Source organism: Cynoglossus semilaevis, chromosome 13 (genome assembly GCF_000523025.1).
Source record: "Cynoglossus semilaevis isolate Cse_v1.0 chromosome 13, Cse_v1.0, whole genome shotgun sequence".
Lineage (NCBI taxonomy): Eukaryota > Metazoa > Chordata > Actinopteri > Pleuronectiformes > Cynoglossidae > Cynoglossus > Cynoglossus semilaevis.
Window position 1 is genome coordinate 11,063,552 of NC_024319.1, and position 19,128 is coordinate 11,082,679.

At 39.4% G+C, this 19,128-nt stretch overlaps 1 protein-coding gene across 2 annotated transcripts in view; it reads right to left on the bottom strand.

Moving 5' to 3' along the window:
* The window catches only part of LOC103388572 (polypeptide N-acetylgalactosaminyltransferase 1), a 42,036-nt gene that overhangs the window by 7,684 nt on the left and 15,224 nt on the right, over positions 1 to 19,128 (bottom strand). Inside the window, exons 2-9 of one of the 2 annotated variants that reach the window (XM_008323619.3) lie at positions 17,601 to 17,710; positions 8,964 to 9,103; positions 8,687 to 8,855; positions 4,084 to 4,250; positions 3,062 to 3,189; positions 2,878 to 2,957; positions 1,660 to 1,830; positions 534 to 651 (exon numbers count right to left, since the gene is read on the bottom strand). In XM_008323619.3, coding sequence (XP_008321841.1) covers positions 534 to 651; positions 1,660 to 1,830; positions 2,878 to 2,957; positions 3,062 to 3,189; positions 4,084 to 4,250; positions 8,687 to 8,855; positions 8,964 to 9,102 — 972 coding nt within the window. In that variant the 5' untranslated portion in view covers position 9,103; positions 17,601 to 17,710. Of the gene's footprint in view, positions 1 to 533; positions 652 to 1,659; positions 1,831 to 2,877; positions 2,958 to 3,061; positions 3,190 to 4,083; positions 4,251 to 8,686; positions 8,856 to 8,963; positions 9,104 to 17,600; positions 17,714 to 19,128 lie in introns of both variants that reach the window. The other variant, XM_008323618.3, reaches the window with a different exon arrangement.

Sequence of the window (19,128 nt, forward strand, 5' to 3'; positions counted from 1 at the left end):
ATATATATATATATATATATATATATATATGTGTGTGTAAAACTAAAAAACTAACACCTTCCGTCCTCTAACTTGAGCACTGTGGGGCTCTCCTTTCATGATGCTTCAAGCACATGCCTGACCCATGACTACAGCCAGACACATGGCCACCACATCAGACCAGTTAAGAATGGCTGAAAATTAACATTAAATACACATTGGTTGATGCTTGTGACTGATTGTGTTTGTTTTTTAGTTTCCCCAGAGTGCCAGTAATGAACAGGGACTGACCAACAAGTGCTGCTGGGAGATTGATGACGCAGATTGGCCCTCTCTTTGTTGTCACAGTCTGAATAAGTCCGACTGTTGGCCAGTCATGACGGTATCAAACAAAGTGCTAGTTGAGTCAGGCAGACAGTGGATCCAACACTCAAGAGTAATTTGTAAGTGTGTGTGTGTGTGTGTGTGTTTTTGAAGCAGTGCAGACAATCCTGAATATCTGCCAGTGAATGGAAGAACACTGTCACGTCGACCCACTGTGTGAGTTTACTCACTCTGAAAGAGATTTCCAGGTTCTCTCCACCCCAGATGTCCATGCCTGCGTCATATGTGCCGATCTCCTGGAAATAATCCCTGTCTATGGAGAACAGACCACCTGCCATGGTAGGAGTCCTGCAAAAGAGCAAACAGCAGAACAAGTAAATTAAGACGGAGTTGAGGCACAGCCAGTAAAATCCCCCCAGCCCTGCTTTTTAAAGGTCATACAGCAACTACCGATCTGATCTGTGTCAAACTTAGGCAGATCTCACCCCTTATTTTCTGCTATTTTGCTCTATGTTGTGATCATTTCTGTGATGTTATGATGTCTGTGTCACAATGAACAGCCTGCAGCTGCTCTTCATATTTTCTCTCTGTGTCACAGAGCGTGTTTCTTTCTTTGTATGTGGGGCTTATTTTCCCTGCTGCCAGTATTTGCTTTCATTAAACAATGTTTACTCACGAACAAACAATACCTTGCATACAAACAATGACACAGAGCAAACACTTCCTGACAAACCGTGGTGTGATGGTGTGTTCAGACTTTTAGGGTACTTTTTTTATAGAGTATCAAAATATTAAGAGAAACTGTAGCTGAAGGCTCTATTTGGATTTGTACTTTAAAATATGAGCAATAACATTAAAAAGCAAACAAAGACTGCTCATTTACAGTGAATGTTTGACATGAAGTTTGAATTACAAACAAACTCCTGTTAGAACTAAAAATAAACACAATGGCTTCAAACTAAGAAAAAGACAGGCAGCTGGATGACAATGCATTTGCTCTGAAGTGATAATGTAGTGTTTTTGTTTTGTCAGATTTGGTCACAAATCATCACATGAAGACACATGGGCTGTCATGCTGACGGAAAGTCAGGCCACAGGTCTCAGACCTGCATACTTGATATCTGGTGGGGTTTTGCTGACCAGGAGCCACAGTGAAGGGAGTCTTTAAAAATGTCTTCAGACATGCTCTGAGGTCAGTTGCACAGTACTGCAAATTACAAGGTGGATGATGCTGTAACAACCAGTTTAACTGCTGCGGCAATTGCCCTTAAAAAGGCATCAAAAAGCTAGCTTCAGGTTCTACCTTGGAACTTGACTACTATAGAGTGGAAAGTATCTAGAAGTAACTGCACCAACCTGACAGGCAGAGTGCGGTCTCCTTTGCGGCGGTCCATCTCTCTCTGTGGTACAGGATACCAGCGGAAGTTGAGTTTCCAGTTGAATCCTCCGTATGTCATGTCTGATCCTGCCATGTACTCAAAGGTGTCATCACTGATCACATCAATTATGGGGCACACCACCGTCCTCCTACACAAACAGAAGATATTCTGAGCAGAGAGCACACTGTATGCACATACATCGCATTAGCCTAGTATTCTAAGTCCAAAGTCACCAAATGGTGGCACTGGGTCCAGATTCAGCCCCAATTGTCTTCCCATGTAAACCCAGGTGTAGAGCATTTGTGTTTTAACAGGCGCCGCTTTTCAGGCCAATGTGGCAAAAGTCCAGGAAATTCCTACCTCCATGTTTTCCCTTGTTTAAGCACTTTAAAACACTGCATTTAAGTGTTTAGCCTTTAATTTATTTCAGAGTCCTACAAGGAAGCTGCCCTTTAATGTACAGCAATGTTTAAGTTTTTCCCTTCTATTCTGTATTAGAAATTATTTATCATAAAAATATCTATAAAACATATTAAACATAAAGGCACAACCTTCACTAATCTGTGGTCATCGTTAGTAAATTGGTATTGTTTACATTTTTAAGACTATCTTCTATCTTTTAAAAGACAATTGTTGTATTTCCTTAATAGCTCCCCTCTTACTAAAGTAGTAATCAATTTGCTGTCTTCCAGAATTTGATGAACTGTTTTGTTCAGTATTGTTAATATAATGTTATGTATTCAAATGATCCTAAATATATTTAACTGTTTTGTTGTTTTTTTTAAATCACCAAGCTTTTTAATTTTTTTCATCTTAATATGTCACTTGTTGACTTCAACCAGACAATGGTACAAGTATTTTAATATACTACAAAAATAAGACTCTGAAGAATTTATGATCTGGGCTGTCACTTGAGGTGGTCATCAATCACAACTAAGTACTCATCTGCAGGGAGTGGCACCTCAGATGGCCCCGTGGGCTATCACTCATCAATCTTCCAGAACTTTGTTTTCTGTGTGTCTTTATGTGTGTTGTGTTTGTCTGTCTACCTGCTTGTAGAACGCAGTAAACAGAGAATGAGTGATTAAGCATCAAATAAACACGGGGACAGCCCCCCTGCATGCTCAACAATAGTTTATTGATTTTTCTAATGCTAGCCATTGGCAACGTAAGTGAGTAGGTGTGCGTTTCTTACTTGTCTTGCTTGATGCGAGCGAGCAGAGGTTCTAACCACCCTGTTGTGCATTCACAATGAGCATCCAAAAATGTTATCACCTACAAAATGTTTTTTTTAAAAAGTTTAAGAAAGGAAGCAATGTACACAGCATATTGTGAAAAAGTTGGTGAGTAGTGAATGACATGTTTGTGTGTAAACACACCTGGCCAGTGGAGAGTGATGCTCCTTTGAGACGAGCTCGGATGAGTCCAGACCTTTGCTCCATCCTCACCACTCTGACAGGAATTTCAAGCTTTTTGACATATTGCTCCAAAGGGCGCTTCAGGAAATCTGAACACAGAAAACACAAATATGAATACAAAAAAAGATACTAGAACCACTGTTACATGTGTTGCTCATATATATGTATATATAGGTAACAAACCTAACTCATTCTATTAGAATTTGCTTTCAAGTATACATTAATATATATACACATGTATAAAATGAAAATATATACAAACATACATAAACATATACATAAATACACATATACAAATACATATTTATGTACATATAATATAAATACATATAAGAAGCAAACAAGTTCATTTTGTGAAAGGCTTTTCTGAATTTAAATATATTCAAAAATATACGGTGTAAAAAATGAATCAGCCAACCTGTAAAGCCCCAGCAACAAAGCTGACAAAACTCCCTAATAAACAAACATTAACACACAGACAAGACAGACAACAACAAACACTCCAGAGGCTGGATTACAAGGCAATGCTGCAACTTATTCATTTCATACTCGACAGGATCAAAGGCCAGTGTGTGTCCTTGAGTTTTAGTTTATACGCAGGTGCCTCAGCTGGCATTCTGACGTCTTTTTTGTCCTCTTTACTGAAAATAAATTCTGACTAAAACACCTCCTGACTTGCACCATTAAAAACCAGAGGTCCCACCATTTGCTTAATGGTGCTGTGTGGTGGCAGCCGGGAGGGTTCTGGTTATAACAGAGTGTAATCCCCACAGCTGGCTAATTAAAGACCTAATCTCTCTCAAACAGAGATTAACAGCATTGCAGGCTGGACTGGCAACCACAGCACACAACATATTGACTGACTAGCTGTCGGGCACAGATGCACGTGTGCACACACATATGGGCTTATGAAATGTTAACATTGGTTATCTTGTTGAAAATGGCTAACCCTAAGACAAAGACATTGGGATGTGTGTTCATACCTCTCTCACTGGCATCATCCACCAGGACGATCTCCTCTAACAGTGTGTGTGGGGAACGGTCAATGACAGAGTGAACGGTCCTCAGCAGTGTGCTCCACGCCTCATTGTGAAATACAATCACCACACTGGTCCGTGGGAGATTATCAGGATACAACTTGTTCTTGCACCTTAAGACAATACATATCATTTAGAAACACACTCAATTTTAAAAACAATCTTCAATATTCTGAAAAGCTAACGCTGATAAATTTGACATAATGAGAGGGGAAGAAAACACAAAGAAAACGTATAAACTTTAACCACATGTTTGATACATTAAGTTGCAAGATTTCATCTCAGACAAACCCACTCTGCCAGTGAGACAGAGGGAGAGAAAAGAAAAATCACTCTAGTAGAGACATCACAATTCAGCCTCTGTCTGATTCTAAGAGACTGAGACATACAGCAGTGCAGCTGAAGTGACTACACAAGAGAGAGCTGTACAACAGAGAGGGAGGGAGGGAGAGAGAGAGAGTGGGATAGACGGAGAGAGAAAGAGAGCGAGAGAGGGAGAAAGAGAGAGAGACTCAAATAACAAGCAAAGTACACGAGTCAGTCCTTAAATCACTGCATTAATTACTTCATCATTTATGGCCTCGAAAAGAGTTGGTTTTTTTTAATCGACTTTGGTCACAGACAGCTGGGAATGAAGGATGAACGACAGCCACAAAAACACTGGGTCAGAACAACAACAGTGGATCACTGACACTGATTAGAAGGTGTAAACACAAAGCACACACATCAAACTCAATGAAAATAATTAAATGTTTTTTTATCATATCAGCAGAATTAAGTGCAGTTTATATCCAATAATTCAACAGACCATCCATTTATGGTTTCTATAATACACAGTCAAAACACGTTTTTATTCACACACGCACTTTGGTAATCTCAATACACAGCTTGAGTTTGTGGAGGCTTCAATTTATGTTCAGACGCGTGACGTGTCCGACCGGCCTCACTGAGTGTGGAGCAGTCAGTAAGTCCATGACTGACAAGTTGACTGGCACGAGTGTCAAACGGACTGCAAGCCACACCCCTGAAGAGACATAATCCAGCACCTAAGACCACTCTACCATGCCACCGTAACATTAATCCCTGAAAACTTTTGAAAAATATTTAAATTTAGGCTTGACGAAAAGAACTCCAGTGAACTACACAAGAATCTCTTAGGGTCAAAAACTGGATTAGGAAGTTTTAGAAATATACATTTTAAAAATCAAACATGTCCAAAGAAAATAAAAAAGTCTTCAAGTAAGTAGTCAAAATCAAGTAAGAAATGCCTCATAATTTCATCAAATTATTCCCACAACACAGGAATGACTCAGCAGATTCTAAATATTGGAATATCAAAAAAAGACTGAAGTAGGAACAACTCAGAGATTTATGGCACAGACTGTAATTTGGTCAGATGACATCAGAGAAGAAGTCTGTGGTCATGTGGGCGTTGCCTGTGTTTGAAGGACAAAAAAAAGGCATGTCATCATATGAACATTGTTCTCACAATGGAACATGATGAAGTATAATGCAGTGAGGACGGTTAATGCACAGAATAATAGTATAAAGAATTATTGATGTAGAATAAAAATTAAATAGGATAAAACTGGATCCATGTAGTCATTTCTCTTCCAGCTTAACAACAACTCCAAGAAACTTATTAACTGGTAATGAACCACCTACAGAATGTGAAGGTTATTGTCATTAAATGTCCAGCATCAAGCCATGACTAAAATGCCATAGAAAATCTATAAGTCCTTGACTATAGGACCCCCAGACACCCAGAAAGATACTCCACAAATCTTCCTCACGTTTCTTGGTCTGTTATTCAGCAAAGACAGCACAGAACTGAGAGTTAAAATGAGGGGGAGAAAACAACCTTAACATTTTTTTGTGAATTCAAATTCTGTATGCAACAAAATAGTGTGTGTGCTGTGTAAATTCTGTAAACGCTTTTTCAATCCTCAATTGCATATATCTTTTTTTTATATATAAGTTTGCATCTCAGTCCCAACCTTCACCAAAAAATGTAAAACTCAAGTTTTATTTTGGATTCACTGTGGCTCATTATGGCACCTTGTGACATCATGATTGTCCATAATCCCATTAAAAACACCTGAAACAGTCTCAGTTTATTTGTTTGCAAAACCCAGACCGTACACTGACAGGGGGAAAGCTGATGTTTAAACTTATAAAGATATTTGTCTCAGAGCTATAATAACCTTAGGTGTTGGTAACAAGTAGACTATTAATGTACATCTAACTCAACTCTGAAACAGTGGTGGCAATAATTGAGTTGAGGTGGGCCACAGGAATCCCAGCATTCTGGATGTTATACTTGCGGATAACTACATCAAATGTTACCTAAGACTTCACTCTGCCTCTGTACAGTAACTGTATCTTGCTACCAGTTTCAGGACAGACAATCATTTAATTAGTTTGTTCTCAGAAGACTTACTGATACCATGGCATGTTGTTTAACTGTATTTCAGTATCAAAATAGTTGTTTTTGCTTCTGCAGAGAGTAGATCACATTTCAATGAAGTGAAAATTTCAGACCTAAATGACCAAGTAGCCACAAGACACCAAGTCTTTTTTTAATAAGTTCACAAACTAGTAATTCATCAATTCATTATCTGGAGTAAAAGAAAATATAATAAGTTGACTTAAGGTCAAGGTTAGGGAGTTAAAACATGTGAAATGTGGATTTCAGAAACGCACAAGCAATCATGTCCTTAAACAAACACTCAACTGAAACATTGTTTTTTTCTGATGACAAAACTGAAATCAACAGGAAATGTCCTGTCAGTGACAGACTCCACTCTGACAATTGCTGAAGGGAACATTACTCTTTTCTTCCTCTAACCTCACTGCTCACTGTCTGTGTGTCTGACGGCCACAGAGCAGTGGAGGTCAAATAAAAACTCAATGTCTTCAGCTGCTTCTGAATCATATTCAGTCACACACACGCACGCACACACACACACACACACACACACACATCCTCAGGTTGCGCTGTACACGCCCGTACACTCCATAAAGTCAGTTGACGTAGCTCAAGCTGACTTTTTCTTTTTTTAAATAACGTGTTATTACAAACATAAATACATCTTTTCAGTCATCTTTACCAGGCAGCTGATGGAAAATAAGCCTCAAGTGTTTCCAGTTAGCCAGCCTCTGGACACACACACGAGAACACATGTCTCCCACACACTGTATCACATGATGTAGATTTTAAAAAAAAATGTAGAGCTCGTTGTAAGTCCACTCCATCAAGCCAAGGTGGAGGAGCAGCATTTGGCAACAGCAAATGGGTAATGAGCTACAGACTGTGAGTTCACTCACTGGATTGCAGGGATAGTTATGATGGAAGGGTGGACTGGTTCTAATTAAAGCAGCGTCACTCTCATTACACACACTTACGTATACACACACACATTCATGTTCTCATAGTGTTGCAGTCAGGATTTTTAAAAGTAGAAAATGTCTAGCTGTCTGTAAGGTGCGGTCAAGAAAAGCGTTTTCATATACTGTAGACCCACCCAGCAACCCCCCCAATACACTGACGTGCACATTAACACAGACATGCACCGGCTTGACAGTAATGTCGGCAAGACAACTTAGTTCCACTTTTTTTCACACCAAGTGCTGCACTGCTGACAATACTGGAAATGAATGATTAAACCATTAGTGATTTTCCTTTTACAGTTTAGTGTCATCATTAGACAGACTGCAGAGCTACGACCCACGCCCCTACACCTCGCCTCACCTGCAGATACACACGCACATTGGCAGATAAATGTGCATGCACATGTTCCCACACACACACACACACACACAGGGACATTCCATTGCTCGATATTGACTGTCTTATCTCCTAATTGGAAAAGCAGATAGACGAAAAGCAGGCAGAGTGAAAACACACCTAGTAATCAACTCTCGCCCAAAGACTAAAACCCATTTCACGGATCAATGTCCTCTTTCTTTCCAGCCTGTCTAGTGTGCATCTGCCCCTGTCTGTCAGCCGTGCGTCTGTCAGTCAGTCTTTCTACATGTCAGTCTCTCTAAAAAGCTTTTCACTGATGGCTGAATATTCTGCTACCAAAGTTGGAAAAAAAAAGGAAGCTTAGGAGGTGGAGGTCTAAGCTAGTTTCCACCTGCTAGAAATAACCTTGACATAAAATCCAGGCTGTCTGACTGCATCTGTCTGCTGCTGTGACAAGCTCCAGCACAATGCACTTAGCTTAAGCCATAGTCGACGTGATATTCATAGCATCGCATGAAATTGTGTCACTGCTTCCATAATGTCATGCATTTCCTGTGGAAACAGGAAGGTGGATCAGCCTTAAGACATGGCCGGTGGACTTATAATGCACACAATGTGTGATGCAAAAGACAGACAGAAGGCATTGTCCACAGAGAGGAGGACAGTGGTGTCTGTTTTCTACATATAAATACTATCTCAAAACAAATGGCACGGAAATTCATTTAAGGAGGCTTTTATGAGTCAGTTAAGACGATATGACAGATGTGCAGCTGCAGTGAGTTCAGTGGGGAGGCTGCTTACCCCTCCAGGCGGACATCAGGCAGTGAGCGATTCAGGGCGATCATCTCTGAAGCCATGAGGTTGAACTGGTTGATCTTAAACATCTCCTTCATCTTTTCCTGATTTTCCTTAGGAATCACCACAGGCTTCCCCCCTTCACCCGGTCCGTCCCGAGGCCTGGTGAGGGCATCTGAAAGAATACATACAGCCCAGATATATAGGGTTAATGAAGGGTGATGAGGGAGAACAGTGCCACCCTGTAACCACATATGCGTGTCTGCCTTTGTCACACACTCACCGTCTCTGCCGGGTAGCCCTCTCTCCTTTTTGTCATCGCACTTGTTGCACTCGCTGAAGTAGAGCAGAATAAACATGTCCAGCATCACCCACACCAGAGAAGTGGCTAAAACCACCTTACAGTATGCAAACCTCCGCATCCTGAAATGTAAAGAAACAATGAGATAAGGCTTTGTGCGACGCTGATCTCAGAGAGGCACACAGAAAAAGCAGCTTTTTCCAAAGCTCTGCCGACGAGCTTTCCATTTCTTCTCATCTATCACTTACTTTCTCACCAGCTATCCTTAACTTCCATCCGTATTTGAGCTCAGTGTCTGAGTATCTTCCCAACACCTCCATCTGTCTTTCTGCTCGCCTGTCGGTCTGACTCTCTGTTCTTATCTGTCAGCTGTTTATCAGCACTTCTCCAAGCGGTCACCTCCACACTCACACAGAGTCTCAAACTGAACACTATGCTACTGGATTTATACTAGACTTTACACAAAAAATAATAATTCTGAATTCAAAACTGACAACTTAATCAGAAAGCTTAGTCTGTTTTTTATTTATAAATACATATATTATATATGTGTGTGTGTGTGTGTGTGTGTGTGTGTTTAGATAAAGAAAAGCAAGAGAGACAGACAGAGAAAGATGGGATAGTAATTGCCTTTTTTTTTCAAGCAGCTAGAAACAGACAGAGCCACATTAAAATTCCTCTGCTCCCCTTCTCACCTCCAGCACCACCTCTCCTCTCTTTAGCTAAATCTTTGCCTCAATGATCCCCGAGGGTGCAGCAGCAGAAGGGAGAAAATTAATTTGGCCATGGTGAGGTCTTTCATGCCCCTGAGAGGGAAAAAAGATGTTTGTGCACAGCTACAGTAGGTTAGCTTGGCACTAGTAAGCTTGTCTTCACAGCTACAGAGGATGGAGAAGTGCAGAACAGCATTTCTGAGATTTCTGCCTAATATTGTTGTGATAGTTTTATGGGCTGTGTACAGCAAAAAAAGGAAAAGTTTGTCTCTTAAAGTTTGTCCTTTTTTACACTTTTGTGCTTACAGAGTTAAATTGTTTCAATGTCACAGCATTGCAAAAGAGTTTTGTCCAAATCAAGATTATTATGCAGTCTTTATATAACCATTAAAATCACAAGATCAAGAAGGTCAAACACAAAACATCTGCTTCCCTTTGTGAGTCATTTCTCTGGACTAAACAGGCTGCATAATTATGATATACTGCATCAGTGAAAGCCACACAATAACCAAACAGTAATCTACGTAACCAGCAGAGGAAGGCAAACACCATGACTGAGATACTGCTAAATCCTAAGCAGTGAAACTTGAACTTATTTGATTAAGGTGATGCCAGGGATGGCAGATTAAAAGGTACAGGTCCTTGGTTTGGGAGGGGCATTTAAAGGCTGTATGTAGCAAATAATTAGATAATTATCTTCCAGCTATTGTGACAGTAAGTATTTGTTCATCACAATGTGTTCAAGGTAATGACACCTGAAGATAGTAACTCATTTTGACAGATAAAGTCAAAAAGGTTTTTACTCAATAAATTCCATTTGGATGTAACTGCATGACAGGAGGTCATTACTAAAATAGAAAAAACTGGTTTGCTTAAAAAATATCCAGTACTGTGATGGTTCTCACTATACAGATCAGAACATTACAGTAATACTGTCCTGCAAACAAGAAAGAGATTGGCGACATCGTGTCACTTAGACACAGCTTTCTGGCCAACGTCTGAAGCTGCTCTGCCTTCTCATTTAATGTTCTCAGTCATAAAACTCAAGTGTTTGTGCCTCTGGTTCAGGAAGGTTGTAATGATTACCATTTAAGAAGAGCAGCCTGAGCCTAGAGATAGAACAATGTAAAACAAATGGAAGACATATGATCTGAACAATAACGAAACAAAAAGTCCCATTAACTGTGTAACTTTTGATGACTACAGACTCGTCAAATGTTCTTATATATCTACGACTGGCCCTAATTGAGTCCAAGTGAAGTGTTATTGCAGACAACCAGATGCTGATCGTGCTTCTAGACTTTTCTACCTCCTGTCATGCTTGTCATGCACTTCATGAGTTTTGTAACCTTGCAAGGTTTTTCCCTCGGGCTGACAAAGAGAAACTGGTGCAGAGAAACCAACCAATAATTATTGCAGTGGTGAAACAAAATTTACTGTATGATCAAATTTCACAAATTTGCACAACAAGAAACAAGAGCATGTGCAATACACTTTACAGACGTGCACCATTTTGCGATGTGCCATGAAGTGCACTGTAGGTCTTTTGTGAACTACACTGTACAGTACACACTATAGAGATAGTCCTTATATTTGACAGAAATACAAACGCATACATCCTGAGATTACATATTTTTATGTTAACAATGTTATTTTACAAACAATAGAATGTGTAAAAAAAAAATGTTGCGCTGCTTCAGATCCTGTTAATATCTGGGTATCCTCTAATAAAACGGTCTCAGAAAAGACAAAAAACCAGGAAGGGTTGTAATTAGAGCTGCAGGGAGAAGTGGATTATTACTGACTAATCATCAGCTAAATTACAACCATTAACTGTGTTAAACATTGACTAATCAAGTCTTTTTTGAAACAAAAGTATCATCATAAGGAATATTTATTTTACATAGTTTCTTTTAGAGTTGTTTATAGGTTCCTGATTCCAGATTTTAAACTATGACAGTAGTAGATAATGTACATAATTTCTAGATATGGGACAACAAGAATGATCAGTTTATCATAAACACAACTCTAAGACCTCTGTTGTAACAGCAGTAACAGTGTCACGTGAAAAACATTAAACTACGTTTCCTAAGCTCTTATGTCAAAGATCTCTGTTCTGGAAATCCAGGCACACGGTGGAAAGGTGGTTTATTTCACTTGCCTTACAGCAAGTGAGTCACAGTTATAATGAAAACAATGTGAAATCCCAAACTTGAAGTTGATAATTCTTATATTTCCTATTTTCTCAATTCTCAATTCATCATTGCTGGTGACACTTAGCTGCTTTTAGATGTTGTTCTGCAACCACCTTTATGTTCCATGTGCCGCCCTGAAGTGCTAATGCCCCTTCACCTCCTTCAGGATGAACCGATAACAACATTGACCTGGCACACAGCCTTCAGAAATATGTACATTGGTGGCAAAGTTTATTATCGTATCATTTACCTTCCTCTGTTAGAACTGAAGCTTCCTTCACTTTTTACTTTACATCCTGAAGAAGTCGCTGACCTTTCTCCGGTTTTCCTTCAACTTGGCTTATTTTTATTTTCTTATTTTTAGATGTGAATTCAAACCTGCATTTTCATTGCATGCAAAGTACAACAATCGGCTGCGTGAGAATCAGTGCTGTCTGAAAGCACTGTTCAGATCTTTTATTAACTTCAGAGTTCTTGACCTCTGAGTGTGTGCTGCTGCATTCAAGAAAAGAGTATGGCTTTGGAACTGCTATAGTATCGCAGTGCTATCGCAAGGGACATACAAAAGATTTGTGGAGCACAAACTGTAGACAGTTTTTAATCAAAACCATTACAATTACACTGTTTTTCTGTTTAATAATCACAGTAAAATTCAAATAACCCCATAACAAAAGTGATACCTTGAATTACAACTTATCATAAAATATTTTTGGACTATTGCCTTCCAGCCCTTATAGTATAGTTTGTGTGTGCTTGTGTCAAGAGGATTACTGCCTTTAGCTTCTGCAGTGTTATCATCCTGAGTGTTATCAGCACAGCATGTTCACACCACTCATGGTAGGTATGGTTCACACACACACACACACACACACACACACACAGGTGTTACTCTTACTGCTATAAGTGTAGAGGAAGGACAAGGGTGATGGCTGAGTGTGATTTAAAAAAAAAAAAAAAGGCGTAAACTGTGTGTAGCTGAATTTCTTTTTTTATACATCCAGAGGATGAATGATTCATGGTATGTCTATTTTTCATGAAAGGAATGGTACCACGTCACTTTAATATGTGGTCGTAAATTTGATACCTATCCAGTGTTTGTTTGAAGGCCTCATTCTTAATGATCAGGTCAATTATATCTATCTTTTTGTCACTGAAGTGGGACAAATGTCACAATCCTGTGTTGGAGAAGGGAGAGTTTCAAAAGTAAATAAAGCAAAAAAAAAAAAAATAAGCATGGAAAACATGTTGATGGAGCTTGTCAGTGGAGAGAACAAGATAATCAAAGTTTTGCTTTTTGGACATGAGGTGGTGACAGAAAACCTACCACCGCCAAGGTTTTACCCCCGGTACCTGCAATAAAGGGGTTGACCAATCAATCCAACTGGCTGACAATGATGCACAACAACTTCCAAATTGGTAAACACCTGCCTACATGTGTAGAATCCATACTTACTTCTCCAGCCTATGCAGGTCAGTCGCAGACCCTTCACACTGCAGTTTGATTGTTTGGCATTTAACGTATAATGTGGACCATCACACAAAAAAAGTATACATCTGAACAAAAACCTCGTAAATTGAGAAACATGACCTGCAGTCTGAACACAGCCTGTGATACATTCCTCAAAGATTGCCCTTTAAAAATGAACCAGGACTTGGTGGAAATTCTCAATGAATTCATCACATCGCTCATCACTCACTCTATGTTTCACTTTCCACAGAATTCTTCACATTCCAGCAACAGTGGGAAGCTTGATATTCAGCTCTTGTTCTCTGGTGTCTGTCCTGTGAGTTCCTCCGACTGAGCTGACCTCTACACAATCATACAACTTGATAGACACTGGGATTTATCTCTCTTTTCACTTTTCTCTTTGCAAAGACAGCACAGAGTTCGTATGCCAAACCCGTAAAGTGCACTCGGATGAAGACAGGCACTGATATAGAGGCACTCTGTCAAAGTCAGAGACACATATAGACTTCTTCACAAACTCGTGTCAATGTGCTGTCAAAGCAATGTCAGCTGCTCTGCCCTCAACCCTACTTGATTGTGGAAAACACAAAAGACAGCATTGCTCCGAGCAGGAGCAGCAGAGAAGATGCTCGTGTATATTAACTAAATATACGGACAATTTTCAATGGCTGTATCTTTACAACTAAAAAAACTATTTCTAATCAGGCATAGCAGAGAACACCTCAGGTCTCTTCCATGCTTGCAGATGCCCCTGGCACCGGTTCTCTCAGTCTTGCAAGTGTGTCAGTTTGGTTTATGTTCATGGATAGTCTCTTTGAAGTCTCATTTAAACAGCCTGGCTCTATTTTACATTAAACAGACACACGGTTCTCCTGCCCTACATCAACGCACACTCACCCCATTAACATATCATGTTCCCTCCATCCTTCTTTATATCTCCATCCTGGGCATCTCACTTTGAGCCACCCCACACCTCCAACTCTCCTTTCCTTCCTCAGTGACATCCTACCCCATTTAAAAGCGGTTGCCATCACTACTTTCTTACATGAACACAATTTCCCTCTTCACATGCTTTTCCGTTTCTCCCTCACCGTCCCCTCCTCCGCCTCTTCTCCGACTTCACGGGCTTAATCCCCCTTTAGAGATTGCACAACCAGTGTTCCCCACAACCACAGAACTAAGCAAGAGCAAGAGAATCCCAAGCATCTTTTGATTCACAATTTATAACGAAGAGGACAGAGCCTCCCTTCTGGGTATTTAATGTCTATGACTATAAAATACAATTAAAGAGGAGTGACTGTCAATGAAAGAGCCGGGTTTTTCTGGGGTCCTTACCCACACACAATCTGTCAGAGACTTTATTCGATTTCTCCGTGAACAGACTTTGAGTTTCGTTATACACAGGCGTAATATATGTGTTGTGGTTGAACTGACACTATCAATGTAAAAAATGACTGAAAGTGAAACGTTTGAAGCGCTCCAGGGTCATGTAAGTGCATCAAACTCAACAATCGTTAAATGTTTCCTTTAGCTAAAGCAGACCATGAGACAAGTTTATGAAACAGAACAGGATGGACTCTATCGCTGTCTGCAGAGACACTTAACTACAAAACAATTCTTCACATCTTTGTATTGTGGAAACTTAGTGAAAACTACTGAATGTGAGTGAAGTGTATTTATGAGGAGTGAGTTTGTCTTGCTCCAATTTAATTTTCCTAGTAAAAGTTGGCTTGGTGTGAGCTAAGATGGAGAACCTTTCATTTTTGGTGCACATGTGGACAGTATAAATGTTTTCCTGTCATATTGGCTTGGCTTACTGGACAAAGAGTTTTTAATGCTTTTTTTTTTATTATTATTTCCTGGTGGCAGATCGGGACAACAGCTTACATGCATGAGTTTTCTTATCAACATATGACTTTAAGCCTGCATTGTCACCTCAATGCAAAACACTGCTGAGAGAGTAGACAACAGAGCTAATTTTAGCTAGGACGGACCTGCTACTGGCAAACAGTGTAGTAACAGCCCACAGTAGAGCAGACGACAGGACTTAGAGCCAAACAAGTCTTCAAATGTTGAATGTAATAGTTAAAATTACACCACATGATTGCACTGTGAAAGTAATAGACAGATGTAAAAAAAAAAATTGCACATTGCGTTGAATATTGCTATTTAATGAAAACATAACTATTATGAAGATGATTTGTATTTCCAGGGGTGGCTACAGTGGTAATCTTCATACAAATTTGACTGATTTTTCATGCAGGATGCCATTCCTGACACAACCCAATCTGCGATAAAGGGATGCATTTTGAACCTACAGGAATTTCTAGAGGCTTCTGGTTGGCAGATGAGGAAACTACTACTGCACCACTTGAGCTCTGACTATAAAAATAATTATTATTGCAAATAATTTGTTAACTACATGGTGTCAAACAAAAATAGCGGTTTTAATAATATCCCACCACTAGTTTTAATACTACTATTCTCCCTCTAGTGGATCTTCATGAACAGACATGGTTCAGTAATGTTCAACAGAAATTTCAATGGTAAAAACAGAAGAAAGAACATTTTTAGCAGCATAATCTGCTTGTGTGGGTGACATTTTCTTTACAGTTGTTACTCTTCAATAGCATAATGTTACTGATGTGCTTAAGCGTTACCTCCCACATTCTTCACAGAAGACAGACCTCTTTTTTCGTGCAGCACAGAAATATCATGAGATCTAATTTGTTTATATATAAAACCTAACAGTCGCTGTGATCGCATCATGTCAAATGCTGGCTGTGGTATGACACCAAATAAAAAGACGAATAAGAAGATAGGATTAAGAACAATAGAACGGAAGAGCACAGCAAATAAACAATATATATATATATATATATATATATATTCCATCTATTACTACTGTATATATCCATTGTTTGACTTTTCTCCTACACACAATTTGAATGCTTTAAACTTCACTATAAACTGCTGTTTGTAACAGATACAGACAAATATTGTTTATGAGTGTAATTCAAACCAGTATTAACTGCTGCAGAGTGCTAATATCTGTATACAAAATTATACACTTTAAAGTGTTCTAAGATGAGGTGAAACATGCCTGTGGAACTGAGTGGAAGTATTTTTGGAACACAAATGAAGGCAGTCAAACCTCCAAAAAACTGTTAAAGGACTTTAAGTGGGGCAGTTGGTCTGTGTTGTAAGTGGGTAGACATCATCAATAATATATTTCTTATAATTTAGAATACCTTTTCAAGATATATCCTGGCTTACATTTTTTATCTGTGTATTTTCTGTTTTACGACAATGACTATACTATGGTTAGAGTCTTTACTTTCTTTTTTAAAGGGAGTCATTTCATGGAACGATTAACAGAATCTGTACAAAATTACATAATTATATTTAACCCAGTTCACCTCAAGAATGTCATCAAGATGGCTGTCAAAATTAATCTGATGATTCATTTGTAAAGTTAGTTCGATTATCAATTGTTTTTCTGCAACACATGGGCAGAAATACAGGTGTTTGGTGTTTTATTTTCTGCTACAGTGAGACTGCAGGAAACAGGTTACAGGAGATCAAAGGCACAAGAGAAAAGGGTAAAACAGAGAGAAGTGCCCCTGGCAGGATGGAAGACCAGGCCAACATTGATTACCAATGCAAAGCTTGGCACAGACACAAAGTGGAATTAAACACTTCAATCTCAGACCACTTGGGTATTTTTTGGGCCAAAATCATTACACATCACTGTCACAGAGGTGTTGCTTTGACAGAAAATACAAAAGGAATCCAAGAAAGAGACAAACAACTTATTTATGTCAACAGAGTCACAAGCCTTCACTAACAGTTTTCCCACTGATACATTTTTTGTGTATCTTAGATGTTATAATAGAAGAGAAGTTCTTTAAGTCAATTGATCTATATAAATTATTATTGATAAAAAATATAATCATAACAGATGATGAACACAATGTTACACAACTTTCCACTGTCACATGTTAAGAGTTTTGTAACTACAACAACCACATAACAGACTGGAACAAATGAATTCTACAATTCTTTCCAAGATTAAAAGACCTTAGATAATGTGGTACACATTTAGCCCATGATGAAAAACAAATTGTATTTCCCCTTAATTAAAAATGATATGGAAAATCTGAAGAAATGTAACAACAACTGCAAACAAGTAAAGAGTTTTTGTTTTACTCCATTGAAGCGCCATTTCTGCCATTTCACTTACCTCTTTTAGTTGCTACAGGGGTCTCTGGTCAGATGTACAAGGTGCTCCACCAGCAGAGGGGGCGGAGCGTCAGAGATCCCACTTCCTCTTTCGCTCGTCACTCAAACATGCTGCTTTAGAGGACAGAAAGAGTACAATTAGCTACAATCGTAATGTAGACAAAGCAGTTTCACTGGACTTAACAAATAATGACATCAGCAGCACAGCTGTACCAAATTTTTGTCACCATAAAGTTGACTAAAAATGAATTACTATTCGTGACCTTTACTGATTTAACAGCAGACACTGAGATCAAAGGTTACTTCAAACTGTTTGATGACTGTTAATGTCATCAAATTTAACATTAAGCTTTATGAGCATGCTGTGTTTTGCACAAAGTGGTCAAAAAAAGTGCACCTGTGCTAGCTCTGGGCAAGCTCGTCCAGAAAATGCTGTTTAGGCAAATACAGTGTGTAAATAATAAAATCTCAAACACACCATCTGTCGTTGAATTTACCCCTCGCGTTTGTGTTTGTATGCATAAATACTTCATATGAACATATATTTTCTCTCATGAATACAGTACGTGGGGTAGTGTGGCATTTTCCCCAAGCTGACTGGAGACTGCACCGTAGGGAAGTAAAGCCACAAAGCAACCACAGGAAGACAAGGGAGATGCTGTCGCTCAAAGGCCTTAAATGAATTTCCCGGCTTTTGCATGCACAATAATAACACTTATCTCTCTGCTATTATCACACAATCAGAGTCACAATGTCAGCAGCCATGTTTCATGCTGTGCCAACACTCCCCGGTGTCAGTGGAAATGCATCATCAGATGTATCTGAGCTCACTTTCCAAAGCTGTCTGTCAACTACACATTTGTTGGTGTTGCTGTTTGAAGGTATTGTATTTTAAATCTCATCATCCTGCTTTCCTTCCACATCCTGCGGTTAAACATAGCCTAAGGCAACATGCCAGCCTAAGAGCAAGATAAAAAAGGGGGGCAGAGTGCAGAGGAATGAAACCAGGGGAGGGAAACAGGAATGGACAACTGGCGGATTCTCAGAACTGCTCATTTCACTGGATTAATCTGCTATTTTTGACAAATCCACAGAGAACGAAGATGAGAGCGACTATGACTCAGTGTGTGCGTGAGTGTGTCCTTCAATCTGGTCCTTGGCCTACTTTAACACCAAGTCATCATTCATGTCTGTTGGGACTTCATACTTCCAGCCAGTGTATAGGTGTGTGCGTGAATTAGGAGCTTGTCTTAGAAGAGAGCCGTATGATAAATCTCCTGCCAGACCAAACACTCCTGCATTAGTGTGTGTGAGGAGGCTGCAGTGCAGTAGTGCAGGTATGCACTGGTATGTGAAAGGTCCTGGCCACCTAAGATGTCTCTTTGTCTTTCCCATGTCTCTTCCAGGGTGAATCATCATTCCCCTCTTCTCCATTGCTCTTTTCTTTTTGGCACACACACACAAGATGTGTCAAACTGTCTCTTTTCTCATTTCTTCATCTTTCACACACCTCCACAATGTTTGAGTGC